This window comes from Microcaecilia unicolor, chromosome 9 (genome assembly GCF_901765095.1).
Source record: "Microcaecilia unicolor chromosome 9, aMicUni1.1, whole genome shotgun sequence".
NCBI classification, from domain to species: Eukaryota; Metazoa; Chordata; class Amphibia; order Gymnophiona; family Siphonopidae; genus Microcaecilia; species Microcaecilia unicolor.
In genome coordinates, this window is record NC_044039.1 from 78,991,858 (window position 1) to 79,011,484 (window position 19,627).

Genomic DNA, 19,627 nt, shown 5'->3' on the forward strand with positions numbered 1-19,627 from the left:
CTATACTAGGTGTATATGTACTGTAAGTAAAACCATAAAAACGGAGAGAAGAAACCTTCTCTCATATCAGATAACAATAATACACTAGCCAAGCATAAACTTAAGAGAAGTTTATCACTTAAAACATATAACATTGTACGTAAAATTACACATTTAGTACGAAATTATGTAAATATCAATATAAAGGCTGAGACAAGTGTTGGTACCAACAAGCAAACATATTATAAGATAAAAACACTCAAATGTGATAAAAAGTAAAGTAAACCCTTCTACTACCCAATGCCAACAACATATATGTGTGACCTAATCTAACACAAGAAAAAAACCTTTTATTTAGGAAAAACTAGTGCTGGGGTTTAATAAGCCACTAGTGCGGCTGGCTGTGCGCTAGTAAATAGATTCCTAAGTGTAAAGACCATCGGTAAAGACACAAAGAAATCTATGTAATATTGAATAACGACAGGTGTGAAAGTGTTTATGCACCTAACTAAACCTGCCATGATAACAGGTATAAAAGAAACCGGTACTGTAGGCCCTTCTTTGTTTAGGAGGTATGTATGTACATACATTATGTTTCCACAAGTTGTGGATGTAATAACAAATTTGGAACACATGCATAAGATTTTGAAATTGTAATTTGAATTTTGAATCTCAATTTGAATTTCAAAAGGTGCACCACTGTGTTACAATATAAGCATTACATGTTATTGCTTATAGATCTTAAGGTATTGTAAGTCATGACTTGATTTATTTGCTGGCAAAATCATAAAACCAAAGTTAATGTACAAGGCAAAAGATACTATGGCCAAGGCACAAAAGCAAAATCAAACCATGGTTTATTTCATTGCTATAGCATAGCCAAAAGAAAACCAGTGAGCACACACATGAAAACTAAACTGGGGTCCCCGTTGGCACAAATGATTTTGTGTTTAGAGTTGTCAGGACTCATGAAACAAACACTATCTTTACATGAAAGGTCAAAATGTTGCTTCAAAAATGATCTAGCAACCAGCTAGACAGCGTACCCGTCACAAAATCAACAAGGGACAAGATACTGTCTTCAACAGCATAACACTAACAGTATTCACAGAGTATTACTTGGTTAGTCCTGGGACCACCCAGAGGTTAGTGTTAACATGACACTCATTAACATTAATGAATTAGGGTATTGGTAATGTTAATTTTTTTTTTCTCTCCCCCCCCCCCCCCCCCCTTTCAGAGAGGAGCAGTCGGCTCTGTAAAAAGAAAAGAAACTGTTAATAAGCCTCTTCCGGCTCATGAGATGGCGGTATGTGTTCTCTATTTGTAACTTAGAATAAAATAGAGTAGAACAGAATTAGTACAACCAGTCATTTCCCTTTTCCCATGATCCATGACCTCTGCGATTCTCCATTCTTCCTGAAGCCATGAGGGAGCATAACTAAGAGCCTAACTTTCCTGAAAAACATAATGATTATTTATCAGGAACAATATTCCTTCAACTTCTCTACTCACTTCCTGGGATGATATGGCCTAAGCTGATATTAATCAGTGTACCTTTCTCATCACTGGGCTTCCTATTGCAGAGTTGATAGGCTACAGGGGAAAGCCTTGTCCAGCAATTTGGTAGAAGCCATTCCAACTAGGTAAAAATTTACACAGATCTAGCTCTCTCTTTCTCGTAATTATAGTAGAAGGCCTTGTCACCAACTTGATATTCCTTTGTAGTATTTCTGAGATCATAATAAGCCTTTCGCTCTCAGGCTGCTTTCTCAAGATTCTTCTGTGCAAAGGAATAGGCCCAACATAAGTGTTGGTGTAGATGGTTGATGTACTCATATGCAGTGGTAGTGCTGGTGAGGCTAACATCCTGTGTCCGTACAGTAAAAGGTGCGGAGACACATCTATCACGACCGGGAAGGTACCACAGGAGGAATTCTCTTTGGGTTAGGATCTTCCATAGCATAGTCATGTAGCTCGGCCAGGCCCTGCGCTTCCAGGCTCTTGTGTCGCTGAGTATACTTTACCCTCATTGGCCACCCTTGCAGTGATAAGGTCCAAGATATAATTCGACTATTGGTAACACGGCCAGCTTTGAGGCGACTACTACCCAGGAAGTTCAAGACCTAATGACTAGTTTTCATCTTGGACATAACTGTGGAAATATTGTAGGGCCATATGGCAATCAATAGTGCCTTCTCACAGTCACTATATTTCTTTTCAACCCCTGACAGGGCTTTACTAGCATAAGCTACCACCCGACAATCAGCATCATATTTTTGATATAGTATGGCACTCATACAGTTCTGCATGAACCATACCTAATTCGAGATAAAATTCCAAGCTTCGATGACGGTAGGTCAAGCATTGGGCCCGATCCAGGACATCCTTCAGTTCTCACACAGCAGAGTCCTACACAGGACCCCATGTCCAAGGCTCCCTCTTTTCAAGAGCTTGACCAAGGGTCATGTAATCTCTGAAAAAATGAATCCACGAACTGCTGGGAATAATTGCATATCCCTAGGAAAGACCATAATTCAGTACTATTGGTAGGTGTCTTCAACTGCTGTAATGCTTGAATTCTTTTCTTCTGGGGACAGAGTCCCTCAGCAGACACCTCATACCTAGATAACTGAGGTGAAATGAAACACCACTGTCCTTTTGCCAGGGAAAGGTTTTAGTCCCTGCATCCCTTAACTTTAGGAAGACGTGTTCAATCTCTGTGATATGTTCTAAGAGGGTTGCACTTTTTATCAAGATGTCATCTACATATACTAAAGTGCCTCTAGCCTCAGCATGTGGAAGTGTCTTGTGTAGGGAAATGTTAAATTCTGCTGGGGAATTGAGATATCCAAAGACATTCTGTTCCAGGAGTATTGTTTATTACTGAAAGTAAAGGCTATTGATCATGAGGATGCACGGGTACAATTCAAAACTCTGAGGCTAAGTCTAGGCTAGTGAAGTATTTGGAACTTCTTATGGTGGCAAGATTCTGCTCTAACGGGGCCACTGGCCACTGAGACAGTGGAATCCACTTCTTCAGAAGACAATAGCCCAACACGAGTCTCCATATGGGTGAATTATAGGTGCTGTTGTACTGTCAGATGATGCCTCGATCTTCCAAGGTGTTTAAAATCTCCTGCACAAACTCATAGGATGCCAACAGGATTTTATATTGGTGTACAAAGACAGGTTTACTATTAGGTTCTGCTGGAACATGTGTGACATGGAGGTCTGTCAGACCACAATCGTAAGTTCCCAATACTTGTAGATCAGATTCTTAAGATGTTGTTTCTCTTCATCAGTGGTACAGCATCAGCCTGAGTGACCTGTTCCTCCACCAGAATCTTGAACCCTGGAAAAGGGTAATTTCATCAAGGTCGACTCCCTCCCTGTTCCAGGGTCCCCCCTCCCTTCTTCCCAGTTCCAGGGTCCCCCCTCCCTCCGAATTTTAAAAGTCATCCTGACTTACCTCGTCGGGGTTATGGCAGCCAGCAGCAGCGGTAAAAAGCGTGCAGACTCGGCACTTACTTCAGTTTTCCCTTCTCTGTCTCTCAGCTCTGGTCCCGCCCTTGCAGAAACAAGAAATGAGGGCGGGACCAGAGCTGAGAGACAGAGAAGGGAAAACTGAAGTAAGTGCCGAGCTTGCACGCTTTTTACTGCGTGAGGTAAACCAGGATGACTTTTTAAATTCGGAGGGAGGGGGCCTGGAACTGGAAGGGAGGGAGGGACAACGACCCTGGAACTCGGAGGGAATGAACTTCCGGTGGGTGAATATTATATGCAGCCTTCCCTTCCCTCCAAGGGCGGGGCAGTGAGAGCGAGTGCGATTGCCTGTGGTTGGTCCCTTCTCCTTCTGACGTTGTGTTTGTTTCCCTGGCAACTATACAGAGTTCCCTCGAGGGCGGGGCGATTACGAACCCTACACGGCTTCACTGCCACGCTGCCATGGAGTCAGCTTCAGAACGTTGGAGGTGTGATTATATTAGATTGGTAGAAAAGGCGTCACCTTGGCTGAAAACTTATGCAAACGGCAAATCCATCTCCAAACTGCTTTAGCGGCGGGCATTATGTAGGAAGTCCTCAACACTCCTTGTACTGCGCCCTCTGCCGTGTGCAAAAGGCTGCTGAGGTGCACTTTGGATGATAAATGGAGTTCCAAGGATGTGTTTGAATAATCCTGTGTAGAACAAAACCAATCGTTGATATGTCTCATACCACTTGCTACTGTTATGTAGTGTATACCAATCAGTCCCAGGCCGCCATATTCCACAGGTATGTATAAAGTGGAAATAGGGAGACGAGCCCTCCCCCCCTTCCATAGAAAACATTGCAACATCTTATTTAGAGGCATATTTTCAAAGCACTTTGGGAGGCTAAGTTCCATAGGTTTCTATGGAACTTTGGGAGGCTAAGTGCTTTGAAAATGAGCTTGTTAGTTTCTTTTCATCAGATAACTTTAGAAACAGTGGCAACAGTTGAAAAACATACAACCATTTAGGAACAATAAAGCTTAGCTGAGATTGGATGGCAGAGCCGGTGGTGGGAGGCGGGGATAGTGCTGGGCAGACTTATACGATCTGTGACAGAGCCAATGGTTGGGAGGCAGGGATAGTGCTGGGCAGACTTATACGGTCTGTGCCCTGAAAATGACAGATACAAATCAAGGTAAGGTATACACAAAAGTAGCACGTATGAGTTTATCTTGTTGGGCAGACTGGATGGACCGTGCAGGTCTTTTTCTGCTGTCATCTACTATGTTACTAAACATAAACATAGTAGATGAGGCAGAAAAAGACCTGCACGGTCCATCCAGTCTGACCAAGAAGATAAATTCATATGTGCTACTTTTTTATTTGTACTGTCCTCTTCAGTGCACAGACCGTATAAGTCTGGCCAGCCCTATCCCCGCCTCCCAACCACCAGCTCTGGCACAGACCCTATAAGTCTGCCCAGCACTATCCCCACCTCCCAACTACCAGTCCCGCCTCCCACCACCAGCTCTATGTATGTTACTATGTTATATGATGCAATGCGGCCTAATAATGATACGGGAAAGGCCCTCCAAGCCTGTAACTACATTTTAAATTCTATATATCATATATTGTTGTATTAAGTCATCTTTTATTTATATATTTTCCATGAGTACATATATTGTTGTTAACCCCATTTACATGTTAAATTAATCTACATTGTGCATGTCAATTTCTTCCAGCTATATTGTTATCAACCATATTTGCATTTTATATTATTTCTTATTTACAATATATATATCTATACATTATGAGTCCATATATATGTGTATCTATATATAGATTTCTCTACGTATGTATTGAGATTTTTTGCCTATTTTATACTACTATATATACGTATTTTTTAGAGGTTGTCTGTGTATGTTTTGGCATGTATATATGTATTTTTAATTATTATTTTTTTAACCTATTGTTTAGACTCCTGAGGCAGGCCTGTGGCCGAAACACGGTACTGTGTCGAGTTTGTGAATAAAGTGGTACTTTGTACATCAGTATCCCGTCTCCCTGGAGTCACTAGTCCACTTCCCACTTCCCTTTATCTATTGATTTCTCGTGGGAGTTAGTGTTCATCCACCTTGGTGGATCACCTCCTACTTGTGTTGCGTTTCATGTAACATAGTAGATGATGGCAGAAAAAAGACCTGCACGGTCCATCCAGTCTGCCCAACAACATAAACTCATATGTGCTACTTTTTGTGTATACCTTACCTTGATTTGTATCTGCCATTTTCAGGGCACAGACCATAGAAGTCTGCCCAGCACTAGCCCCGCCTCCCAAACACCAGCCCCGCCACCTAATCTCAGCTAAGCTTCTGAGGATCCATTCCTTCCGAACAGGATTCCTTTATGTTTATCCCACGCATGTTTGAATTCCGTCAACGTTTTCATCTCCACCCTAGCAACCTTCGAATGTTTAAAGAGTACAGTTGGGTAAGATCTGCTGGTATTTGAAGCCCCAAATACTTAAGGGTTCCCGGTGCCCATTTAAGTGGGAAATCTCTTGGCCAGCATGCCCAGGTATCAGGCAGTGGTGAAAGAACCTGTGATTTATCTAGATTTAATAAGAAACCAGAATATGTCCCAAAAAGCTGCAAACATGCAAGCAAATCTGCAAGAGACTGAAATGAGTCTGTCAGTACTACCAGAAGATCATCTGCATATGCTAGAGTTTTAACATTTTGATCAGCCAGAGTCACTACCCCCTCCACCAATGAAAGCCTGCGCAACAGAGGTTCTAGTGAAAGTACCCCTGCAAACTGGAAAGTCGGACTCCCTAATACCATTTACCAGAAGACAGGCCATTTGCTGATGGTATAAAGATTTTATTGCCTGCAAATACCAGCCCCGAAATACCATAAAGGCTAAAGTTTGAAACAGGTAGTCCCAGCCCACCCTGTCAAAGGCCTTCTCAGCGTCTAAACTTACTTTCAGTGACAGTGTCCTCGTTTCTTGGCATTGGCCCATCGCTAGTAATAAGCGTCGGACATTAAATACCAAATGATGCTGTCTTACAAACCCTACATGCTCTAGGGCACTGAGAACATCCATCACCAAATCTGTGAACCATGTAACCATGACACCTAAATCTGGGAGCTCTGGAATCAACATTCACATGCCTGGATGGTTGATTCCAGGACTCCCAGGACTATGCTTTCTGGCTACATGGCTCCCAATGTGAGGATGTTGGTTATAGACTTCCCAGGTGTAGGAAACCTGGAATCAATGCCACTAGTTCCGGAACCAGGACACTCTGTGGCCTTAAGATCCCTGACTCAGGACTCAAAGCCAAGAATCCCCAACTTGGTTGTGGGTAAGTCATTATTAAATTTCCGTTTACTACCAATAGAAGCAAATGGAAGTTAAAACTTTACTTCATCCTCAGATCCTGAAGTAAACATTCAGCCTTAAAAAGTTAGAAGAAAGTGAGCTATTTCTTACCTCATTTCTCTCCACAGAAAATAATACCATGCTGTGGCAAAACAGAAGTCTTTTATATATTACTAGTAAAAAAGGCCCATTTCTGACACAAATGAAATGGGCGCCAGCAAGGTTTTCCTCGGAGTGTGTATGTTTGAGAGAGTGCATGTGAGAGTGACTGTGTGTGTGTGAGAGAGAGAGTGAATGTCCGAGTGTGTGTGTGTATGAGAGAGAGAGTGTGAGTCTGGGTGCGAGTGTGTGTGTGTGTGTGTGTGTGTGAGAAAGAGAGAGAGTGAGTCTGGGTACGAGTGTGTGTGTGTGTGAGAGAGAGAGAGAGAGTCTGGGTGTGAGTGTGTGTGTGTGTGAGAAAGAGAGAGAGTGAGTCTGGGTACGAGTGTGTGTGTGTGTGTGAGAAAGAGAGAGAGTGAGTCTGGGTACGAGTGTGTGTGTGTGAGAGAGAGAGACAGTGTTTCACACAGATACAGTGTGTGCAAGAGAGTGTGTGTGAGACACAGAGTGTATGAGACTAAGAGAGTGTGTGAGTGACTGTGTGACACATAGAGAGTGAATGTGATACAGTGTGAGACATAGAGTGTGTGAGACACAGTGTGTGAGAGAAAGACATTGTGAGAGTGTGTGTGTGACAGAGATACCTCCCCCCCCCCCCCTCTGGTGTCAGGCCCCCCCTCCCTGTGAGAGACAGTGTGTGAGAGAGAGACATTGTGAGAGAGAGAGAGAGTGTGTGTGTGTGACAGAGACACCTCCCCCCCCTCTGGTGTCAGGCCCCCCCCCCCCCTGTGAGAGACAGTGTGTGAGAGAGAGACATTGTGAGAGAGAGAGAGAGAGAGAGAGAGAGTGTGTGTGTGTGACAGAGACACCTCCCCCCCCTCTGGTGTCAGGCCCCCCCCCCCTCTCTCTCTGGTGTCTGAGCGTTACTGTGCAGGACGCTGAGCTCTGGCTGTGCTTCAAGGAACTGACCAATCCTATTTAATAGAATGCACCTCCAACATTCTGAAGCCGAGAAACCTCGTGTGGTTGGTCACTTCTGCTTGTGACGAACCCGGAAGTACATGATGTCAACTCAGGAGATGGATACAGAGAGCAGGAATGCCTCAGCCATGCAGTCAGCTTCAGAATGTTGGAGGTGCGTTTTATTATATAGGATATAGGATGTGCTCTTTTTTGCTCGGAGCTGTGTGTTTATCTTTAACTTTTTTGCTTGTACATGTTAAGTTAGCCAGCAGTTGGCAGCACTAACTTCCAGTACTGAGAGGATTATTTTCTTGCTGCTCTAAGCCAGTGATGTCCTGCTGAAACAGCTGGTCCAACTGACGCTGACAGGTACAGTAGACAGAATTGTAGACAAGAATTGACAGAGGGAGAGGTGGCTATGACTAAAAGGAAAGGCCGAAATAAATTATTTTATAGACACAGCATCTGAGAGCTGTAAAACTCTGTTTCCTGCAGGAAACCTAACAGTGATCTATGCTTGTCTCTCAGATTAGCTTAGGGGTATAGCCCAAACAAAGTGGTTGGGAGACTGCCAAGACCCTGAGAAAAACTGCAGTATTTAGAAATATGACAAATTCATTTTTAAAATAATGTTTAGTATTTGCTGTAACAATCAACTTTCTGTTCTTATTTGCTGTTTCAGATTTTTATCCTTATTTTGCATACACTGTACATCTGTTAATAATAAACTTATTTTGTTGGCATTGTTAGGGGCATAATCGAAAGAGAAGGGCGCCCATATTTCGACACAAATAGGGAGATGGGCATCCTTTTCTCAGGGTCGTCCAAATCGGCATAATCGAAAGCCGATTTTGGCCATCCTCAACTGCTTCCCATTGCGGGGACGACCAAAGTTCACGGGGGCGTGTCGGCACTGTAGCAAAGGCGGGACTGGGGCGTGATTAAGAGATGGGCGTCCTCGGCCGATAATGGAAAAAAGAAGGGCGTCCATGATGAGCATTTGATCGACTTTACTTGGTCCATTTTTTTTCACAACCAAGACTCAAAAATGTGCCCGAACTGACCAGATGACCACCGGAGGGAATCGGGGATGACCTCCCCTTACGCCCCAGTGGTCACCAACCCCCCTCCCACCCTAAAAAAAAAAAAAAAAAAAGCTAAAAATATTTTTTTTGCCAGCCTCAAATGCAGTATGCAGGTCCCTGGAGCAGTTTTAGTGAGTGCAGTGCACTTCAGGCAGGCAGACCAAGGCCCATCCCCCCCCCCTACCTGTTACACTTGTGCTGGTAAACGTGAGCCTTTCAAAACCCACCCGAAACCCACTGTACCCACATGTAGGTGCCCCACTTCACCCGTATGCGCTATGGTACTGTTGTACAGTTGTGGGGAGTGGGTTTTGGGGGGCTCAGCACCGAAGGTAAGGGACCTATGCACCTGGGAGCAATTTGTGAAGTCCAATGCAGTGCCCCCTAGGGTGCCCGGTTGGTATCCTGGCATGTGAGGGGGACCAGTGCACTATGAATGCTGGCTCTTCCCATGACCAAATGCCTTGGATTTGGTCATTTTTGAGATGGGCGTCCTCGGTTTCCATTATGGCCAAAAACCAGGGTCGACCATCTCAACATTTAGGTCGACCATCTCTAAGGTCGACCTAAATATTGAGACTTGGGCATCCCTGACAGTATTATCGAAACGAAAGATGGATGCCCATCTTGTTTCGATAATATGGGTTTCCCCGCCTCTTCGCAGCGCCATCCTTACAGATGGGCGCCCTTAGAGATGGTCATCCCCGTTCGATTATTCCCCTCCGTGTCTAAGACTAATCAGTGTTCCAGGTAAAAAATTACTATCAAAAAATTACTATCTGCCGGATTCTGTATAGGTCGGCCAAAGTTGGGCATGCAATGTGTGTAAACTAATTAGCTAAACATTAATAATCAACTGGTGATTAATTGGCAGTAATTAGGAGTTACATGTGAATCTGCCCTACACCCTATTCTACAACATGCGTGCCTTAATTTCATAGAATGCAACTCCAAAAGGGGTATTCCCACGGGAGGGGCCTAGGCAGATCAGAGGGGTTCCCGGAAATTAGGCATGATGTTTTAGAGTACCTGCATTTGCATGCTTAATTGTGATCAGCTAGGCACGAGCATTTACACCAGCTTTATGCAGATGTAAATGCTCGCACCAAAAGTTAGGTGCAAAATGCACACTAAGCTAGTATTCTGTAAAAGCTGTTTCACACGGAGCATCCTACATGGAATACTACCTTAGCACGCATCACCTCAGCACTCTTTGGGCACCACTGATAGAATCTACGATCCAAGTATATTTCAGGGTGTAGTCTTCAAGTGACTTTCTTGGAACAACCTGATTCCAAATTATTGTGGGGTCACAGTGTCCACAGAAGCCATGCCAACAGCTTGTGAGTAAGACGAATGCTCACAGGCAAGTTGGAGGTTGCTAGGATAGAAGTACTTGTGCAGGTGCAGCAGAGACTTGGGCACTACTTGTTCAGATCCTCAAGTGGCCAAGGGTTAATACAGTGGAAGCTGGTAAATAAATGGTTAATGTTAGTCTAGAAAATATTGTACATTTGCTGGTACAAAAATGCTGAGACTGACTTGTTCCCTCAGCCTTCACCTATTAAACTCTGATTTGTCCAGGCACTACAGGCAACAGCTAAGAGATAAGCTGTCTATAGGAATGTTTACTCTCTTCCTACTTAGGCACCAGGGTGATAGATTTATGATCCAGAGATGGGCCATCTATATTCTGTGTAACCCTAGCTTTGTATTCCTGAATGGAATGAATACATTACATCATCTGTGGTTTACGCTATAAAAATGACATCACTTTGTACGTTAGTTAGGATAATCTAGCAGGGACTAAAGTCCCGGCTGGATGTTCCTCCCTGTTAACAGGCTATTATATGCAATTCTAAAATAAATAATTCACATTGACCAGTTATAGATGTTGATTTATTTTAAAGAATGGGAATCAACAATACCTAGTGGGGTTAGGGATAGCATAGAGGTGTTACATGATGTATCTGTATGAAATGTGTGCCAAACTTTGCTCAATGTACTAGTGCTTTAATTCACATTCTTTTTGTAACTCCAAACCTTTAAGTTGGTAATTATTTTAACTCATGAAAAAGTGTGCTAAGAGCAGCAGAATTTTTTTAAACTTTATATAGCAGGTTTATCACCAGAGGGCCTTATCATAACAGGGCTTCAGCACTTACATCTTTGTTTTCAAGGACTTCCTGTCTAGTTTCAGGTTCCACTTCAACTAGTTCAGCATCGTCCCCTACTACAAAGCCAATATCTGGCCCAGCTGCTGGGAGAGGATCCAAACTCTGCAGAAAAAGAGACAAAAACAGAAACAGAATATATTTCACAATGGAAAAAATAAATCAAAGCACTTTGTACCACAGCTATAAGAGCTTCTCTTGAATTGAATCATCCAATTTTTCAAATTAAATGAAGACCACATGTCCCCAAGATGAATTTAAGGGAATAGCTGGGGGAGGGGGGGGGGAGGGCAGCAGAATTTTTTGACTATTCAATAAGGTGACCAACATCCTTCCCACGGTCTAACTAGATCATCTTCAAAACCTACAGACCTTTTTTTTTTTTTTCTAGTACAAGTCTGATGCTCCATCACCCCAAGATTTCCATGGTCATTCCATCAAATAAATATTCAGCACTGAGAAAATCAAAACTAGTTTCTGTAAGACACAATTTAACAAATAGTTTATGCTTTATAAAAGTGTTGACTAAAGAGGCAACAGTTTCTAAGTCAGCTCACTGGAGGTTCATACTGGGTGTTCAATGAAGGCAGAAATACGAGTTCATTTTCCTCTCACCAACTGCAGAAAGACATCTCTCACTTGGTCTCCTTCCTTTCTAACACTCTATTCTGCCCTACTGCACAGCTTGGTCAAATCTATAAATGGATCTCAAGATCTGCCAGCACACTGCAACTCTAGCACAGTAAAGGGCTAATTTTATATCAGGGTGCCTAGACTGGCACTCATGTGAAATTCTAAAAGCTCCCTTGCTAAGTTATAGTTACTCTGAGCAGGTGCAAATTTGTGTGTTGATTATTACTGGCACATTCAGTTCATATGCATACAAGTACTGATCCTGCCCACGCTGCCCATTCTCTAATTTCTGGGAATGCCTATACGTGTACTGCATAAAAGCTGGCATTATGGGCCTTATTCTAAAATTTATGCTGCTAAATTTACCCTCCTAAATTACATGTGTAATCTATGTTCCTACATACATTTAAGAGTATAAATTATGTTCCTAAATTTATGAGCGTAAATTTAGGAGCATTAATTATGCTCCTAAATTTAGGAGTGTAAGTTTAGGAGCATAACCTTTACAGAATAAGGCCCTATCCCTCAGATTCTGTATAGAACACCTAGAGATCCACGCCGAAATCCAAGTGCATTCTATAACTATGCACGTAACTTAATTAGCTTAACAAGCTAATCTGTATTAACAGCACTTAAGCAATAATGAGCACTACATGCTAGACCTCATTGACCTACCACCAAGAAATGCTAAGAAATCATCCCGCACCTATCTCAACCTACACTTCCCCAGCTGCACAGGTCTAAAATACAAACTAACTCACTCGAGCAGCTTCTCCTACTTGAGCACGCAGCTATGGAATTCATTCCCAATTCACCTGAGAAAGATCAACGAATTAACTAACTTCCGCAAAGCCTTGAAGACTTACCTCTCTAACAAAGCCAACCACAAGAACCCTTAACTAGCTATAATACAACACCTATCCAACTATAACATAACACCTTTACAACTTTACTCAGAATATACTTTCCTACTAATGCTTGAACAATTCCTTTTGCCTTCTTTAACTTCTTGTAACACCAAGTTGTTAACTCGTGACAGGATTGTGAAAAATTACAGAAGGATCTTACGAGACTGGGCGGCTAAATGGCAGATGACGTTTAATGTGAGCAAGTGCAAGGTGATGCATGTGGGAAATAAGAACCCGAATTATAGCTACGTCATGCAAGGTTCCACGTTAGGAGTTATGGACCAAGAAAGGGATCTGGGTGTCGTCGTCGATAATACACTGAAACCTTCTGCTCAGTGTGCTGCTGCGGCTCGGAAAGCGAATAGAATGTTGGGTATTATTAGGAAAGGTATGGAAAACAGGTGTGAGGATGTTATAATGCCGTTATATCGCTCCATGGTGCGACCGCACCTTGAGTATTGTGTTCAATTCGGGTCGCCGCATCTCAAGAAAGATATAGTGGAATTGGAAAAGGTGCAGCGAAGGGCGACTAAAATGATAGCGGGGATGAGACGACTTCCCTATGAAGAAAGACTAAGGAGGCTAGGGCTTTTCAGCTTGGAGAAGAGACGGCTGAGGGGAGACATGATAGAGGTATATAAAATAATGAGTGGAGTTGAACAGGTGGATGTGAAGCGTCTGTTCACGCTTTCCAAAAATACTAGGACTAGGGGGCATGCGATGAAACTACAGTGTAGTAAATTTAAAACAAATCGGAGGAAATTTTTCTTCACCCAACGCGTAATTAAACTCTGGAATTCGTTGCCGGAGAACGTGGTGAAGGCGGTTAGCTTGGCAGAGTTTAAAAGGGGGTTAGACGGTTTCCTAAAGGACTAGTCCATAAACAGACTTGGGAAAAATACACAATTCCGGGAATAACATGTATTGAATGTTTGTACATTTGGGAAGCTTGCCAGGTGCCCTTGGCCTGGATTGGCTGCTGTAGGGGACAGGATGCTGGGCTCGATGGACCCTTGGTCTTTTCCCAGTGTGGCATTACTTATGTACAATTGTATGATGTAACCTGACATGGCTATGCCATGACAGTGCTCTGTAAGCCACATTGAGCCTGCAAATAGGTGGGAAAATGTGGGATACAAGTGCAATAAATAAAATAAAATAAATAACTGGCAGTAATTAGAAATTACACACACAACTCACTAAGTGTATTCTGTAACACAGTATGCCTAACTTCTAATGCACGTAGGCAAAAAGGGCGTGGTTAAGGGTGGTGAAATGGGCATTTTGTGGGCCCATTTCACCACCAAATTTACGAGGTCTACGCTATGTTTTCGTTGGTGTAAATGGACACGCATACTTTTAGGTACTAGGATATCGACTGAGCAAATTCTATATATCGTGGATACTCAGGAGCTTAGTCAAGATCAGGAGGCGGGGCTGGTGGTAGGGAGGCGAGGATAGTGCTGGGAAGACTTATACGGTCTGTGCCAGAGCCGGTGGTGGGAAGCGGGACTGGTGGTTGGGAGGCGGGGATAGTGCTGGGCAGACTTGTACGGTCTGTGCCAGAGCCGGTGGTTGGAAGGCGGGGCTGGTGGTTGGGAGGCGAGGATAGAGCTGGGCAGACTTATACGGTCTGTGCCAGAGCCAGTGGTTGGGAGGCGGGGATAGTGCTGGGCAGACTTATACGGTCTGTGCCCTGAAGAGCACAGGTACAAATCAAAGTAGGGTATACACAAAAAGTAGCACATATGAGTTATCTTGTTGGGCAGACTGGATGGACTATGCAGGTCTTTTTCTGCCGTCATCTACTATGTTACTATGAGGCGTATTTTCAAAGCACTTAGACTTACAAAGTTCAACAGGTTCCTATGGAACTTTGTAAGTCTAAGTGTTTTGAAAATGAGCCCCTATGTTACTATGAGGCATATTTTCAAAGCACTTAGCCTTCCAAAGTTCCATAGAAACCTATGGAACTTTGGAAGGCTAAGTGCTTTGAAAATATGCCTCATTGTGTCTAAATCTAGGTGCCGCTTATAAAATACATTTAGGCAGAAATGTTCTCCGAGCGGATTTTTTTTTTAGGCGCCATATAGAATCTGGCCTTATGTGTGTAGTTCTATAAAGTGCAACTAGGGGTGCTTACACTATAACTAAAAGGTAGAACCTATTTTTCTTTGCAGAATACTAGCTTAACAGGTCAAATAGGCACCTAAAATACTTACACCAGCCATAGAGCTGATAAAAATGATCACACCTAGACTGTTAAAAAAAACAAACAAACACCAAAAACAAAACAAAACCCATGTGCCAATTATAATAATCTATAATTTGCGGGCATAGCTGTGTTTCCCACTCATGACCACATGCCATCACATTTAGGCAGAACTATAGATGATTATAGAATATAGCACATGCTTAGCATTTACACACATATATAGTGATATTCTTGTCATTTATACTTGTTCTTGGTAGGCACATTTATAGAATTACCCTTCAAGTGGGAACAATTCTGTGAGGAGCTGCCTAAATTTAGGCAGCAAGTGTTAAGTTCTGGTATTTTAGTCACGTATGTGCATTACATTGGCATATATATACACAAATTACCATTTTCTGGCTACGTGGTATTTTGTTAGGAATTATTATGAAAGGAATGGAAAACAAAAATGAGAATGTTATAATGCCTTTGTATTTATCCATGGTTCGAATGCACCTTGAATACTGTGTGCAATTCTAGTCACCGCATCTCAAAAAAGATACAGCGGAATTAGAAAAGGTACAGAGAAGGGCAACAAAAATGATTGGTAACTACCCTATGAGGAAATGCTAAAATAGCTAGGGCTCTTAAGTTTGAAGAAGAGATGGCAAAGGGGAGATATGATAGAGGTCTATAAAATACTGAGTGCAATGGAACAGGTAGAGGTGAATCGCTTGTTTACTCTTTTCAAAGACACTAGGACTAGGGGGGCAAGCAATTTAGCTACTAAGCAGTAAATTTTAAAAAACAGGAGAAAATATTTCTTCATTCAATATGTAATTAAACTCTGGAATTTCCTACCAGAGAATGTAGTAAAACCAGTTAGCTTAGCAGGGTTTAAAAAAGGTTTGGATAATTTCCTAAAAGAAAAGTCCATAAGCCATTATTAAGATAAAAGGGAAAATCCACTGCTTATTTCTAGGATAAGCAGCATAAAATCTGTTTTACTGTTCTGGGATCTTCCCAGGTACTTGTGACCTGGACTGGCCACTGCTGGAAACAGGATACTGGGCTTGATGGACCTTCGGTCTGTCCCAGTATGGCAAGGCTTATATTCTTATGTAAGTATGCACCAACATTTGACAGTGTGTACTTTAACAATCTAGGCATGAGCTCTTAGACCAATTCATGTTTTCCAAGCACCTACTTTTAGGATCTCAGAATGCAGATAATGCTTGCCTGGGGAGATTTAGAAGAAACATATAATGGAAACAGTGACCATGAGTCCTCAGAGTAATGGAATTTGATGTACTGCCTTTCTGTAGTACAATCAAAGCCTTTCACATTTATGATATGCAGGTACTTTCTCTGTTCCTAGTAGGCTCACAATCTAAGTCCCCTTTTACAAAGCTGTGCTAGCAGCTGCCACGCAGTAATGCCAACACAGCTTATTTAAAGTGGGGGGGGGGGGGGGGGGAGGAAGTAAAACTTTGTACCTGGAGCAATGGAAAGTTAGGTGACTTGCTCAAAGTCACAGGGAGCTACAGTATAAATCTAACTCACTTCCCCTGATTCTCAGCCCACCGTAGTAACCATTAAACTACTCTTCCACTCCAAAATTTGCATACAGTGCCTCCACATATGTAAATTATATCATTTTTTTCCACTGTGGATATCAAACACTGAGATCCTCCATGGTAGAAAAATTCTCTCTCATGATTAATATTTAAAGGAGAAATACCAGTTGGCACTAGAAACTTGTATGGATGTAATGGGGAGAGCGCAGGCACATGCTGTTATTAAAAGCCCTGTCCAGAGATGCCAAGTTACCCACTTCCAGGTTGGAGATTCTGGGCCAGTCCTGGTTTTGAACTTACATTCCAAAGCAGTGTGGGACTTGTAGTGCCTGACCCTGCCCATTGAAATCAGTGCTACAAGCTCCATAATGCAACAGGATGGGGTGGTTAGAAATCCTGGATTGGCCCATATCTCCAGCCTGGAACTGAGTAATTTGGCATCTCTACTATCCCTTCTATAAGGAGCCATATGGTAACCCTATCCACACCAGACCATGCACAATATTTGCTTGACTGTACTTAAGACCCAGAGTAGAAAGACTGAAAAATAGATTGTACTGATGCTTGGACAAGGAGGTGCATGCTAGTCTTCAGATGTCACGTCAGCTAGTCTGGAGCCCAAACATCCTAAGGTCTTGCACTAGGGCCATATGTATAAGTGCGATGCGGACAGCCATGCAGGCCAATGTGCCCTCAAGTTGGCCACACCCCGAGAGATAAGGTCACGGCGCCGCCTCTCGCATCATGCCATTTCCTTACCCGGGCATGGACAGTTCCCATGGTCTCCCGCTGCTCGCAGTCACCTCACGTCTTTCCACGGCTATAAAACAGCAGAGCACAATTCTCGCACAAGAGCCTAAATGAGACAAAGCTGTGCGCGAGCTGCCATGACAGTCTGCAGCCTCGCCCCCGGCGTTCTCCCATTGGTGTGCGTGCATAACCTCGCGACCTCAACCGGATGCACTTCAGTGGGCGGGCTCGTTTTGTAAAGGAACGGAAGCTTTCTGATGATGTTTTAGTTTGTTTGTTAATAGTCCGTCTCTATCTTTGCTGAAAGGAAAGTAAAATATCAAATTAAATGGGAGATTTTGCTGTTTTCAAAAATATGAGTATTGTTTTACTAGAAAGAGCAAGCTTAAATATGCTACTTCTCACTTATTTGAAGGCGCTCTTTTTCTCTCATACTTTTCGAGACCAGACAAGTCGTGTAACAGGAAAAGGTAAATGGCCTCGCTGGGGAGTGGAAGAGTAGCCTTATGATTAGAACAGTGATGTGCGAAACAGGGAATTGGGTTCAGTTCCTACTGCAGCGCCTTGTGCCTGTGGGTAAGTCATTTAATCCTCCATTACCCCAGATGCAAAATGTGTTTGGGTATCAAATCCCAACCCCATGCCCTTTAATCCGTAGGAAAACTGCTGAATACAGTTTCCTCTATTTTGCTTCTCCTGCCCCACCTCTTTATTAAAAATTTGATATAGTATCAAATCTGAGCAATTTACAATGTCACGTTAAAAATGATAAATAAAATGAAGGGTGATATGTATAATAGCAAAGAAATTGAAAGCAAGAGTAAGAGACAGTAAAAAATAAGTGTTCCCTAAAATATTGCCTTAGAAGCCAGTGGTTCCATACTATTAATATTGTGACCAATCTATTACTTAAAAGCAGATTGAAAAATAAATGGTTTTATGCCCTGCAGCAAAAGTATACCTGTTGTGAAACTTGTGCATATATGTTTTAGCCACTGAGTGGAAGACAATTCGCAGTCTCGAGATTTTACTTGGGTAACTGCTTGGCCACATGGGTAAATTCCGTTGAAAGCTGTCCACATTGCTTCCACTTTGTTTATATTGTTTAGGAGCCAGCAAAGAGATACAAATATTTTATGCTGCTGTTTTCTTCTGTAAAGCGATATGACAGTTTTTAAAGATTTATACCCAGATTCCCTACCTTGAAAAAAAAGCTCTTTGGAGTGGTAAACCTAACTCTTTGGGGTGGTCAACTTTTGACATCTTCTCTGTAATATAAATAATATTTGTCTTTTCAAACACGCCTCTCAGCTTCAGATCTCACACCTGATTAAGTTCTGGGCTGTTACTGATCCAGTTTTTCTTTTCTTTTTTATCTCATACTCATAACCACAACAACTGATTTATATCATTCAATGCATTGTACAAATAGCATGCACACTTTTTAAACAGTAGGACATACTATCTGTATGTACTTCAGGAAGCAGTAAAAACTTGGTTCTTCATCCAGGCCTTTACTGGAAGAAGTAACTAACATGCAAGCCACACACACAGGTTGCTCATACTGTAGCAGGACATGTTTATCCAATCCTACGGTCTATATCCCTGAAATAACAAAGAAAGACCATGATCAAGTATATATCACGTTCTTGTTGATTCAATCTAGAATTGAGAATGAATGAGACTGTGGGGCAGACTGGATGGATCATTCAGATTTTTATCTGCCATCACTTACTATGTTACCCTTGCTGTGATAATATTAAAGCACCTTTCTGACTTTATGTACAACTTTTTTTAAAATTAGTCCCCTTATTTTCTAACTCCTGTTACCTTTTCTTATATGTTCCATCATTACTTACGCTCTATGCTGTCTATTAAAATGTTTTATTAGGTATTGTGTTGACATTGTAAGGTACAGTCCACAAAATACTTAAGCAGAGGGTACACAACTCAAAACAGTTTACAAAAATCCCAGCGCATTTTAAACTTGTCATCAAATCAGCTATTAAACCTGTTGCAAGGCATATTTTTTGGACCAGAGTTGGACATGTTCCATAGAAGTCATGTTGCAAGGAATGCCAATGACCAAGCAAAACTGTCATCGGTCCTTATTTTTTTTGTACAAATTTTTTTCAAAGAAAGTTTTTTTTCAAACTTAAGACTTACAACTGTATTCTATTCATTAAACTTCAATACAAATAATGAATTATCTTATCTTCTCTTGTTGATTGAATGACAAACTAAGTTTCTCAATATGTATGGTCTTGTATGATTGGTTGTCTTCTGTCCTATCTAAAATGGAGTTCTTGTCAATTTTATTTTATTGAAGAATTTTATTGTAAATGGCTTAGTTCCTTTTTTTTTTGTATTTGGCGGTATATCAAGTTTTTAATAAACAAAAGTAG

The 19,627-nt window shown here is 42.1% G+C and overlaps 1 protein-coding gene across 2 annotated transcripts in view; it reads right to left on the minus strand.

The window, feature by feature from the left end:
• The window catches only part of SAMM50 (SAMM50 sorting and assembly machinery component), a 153,524-nt gene extending 136,123 nt beyond the window's left edge, over nt 1–17,401 (minus strand). For both annotated transcript variants that reach the window (XM_030215009.1, XM_030215010.1), the window contains exons 1-2: nt 17,232–17,401; nt 11,152–11,265 (exon numbers count right to left, since the gene is read on the minus strand). In XM_030215009.1, the coding sequence (XP_030070869.1) occupies nt 11,152–11,265; nt 17,232–17,252 (135 nt within the window). In that variant the 5' untranslated portion in view covers nt 17,253–17,401. The remainder of the gene's footprint in view (nt 1–11,151; nt 11,266–17,231) is intronic.
• Nucleotides 17,402–19,627: the final 2,226 nt, after the last annotated feature.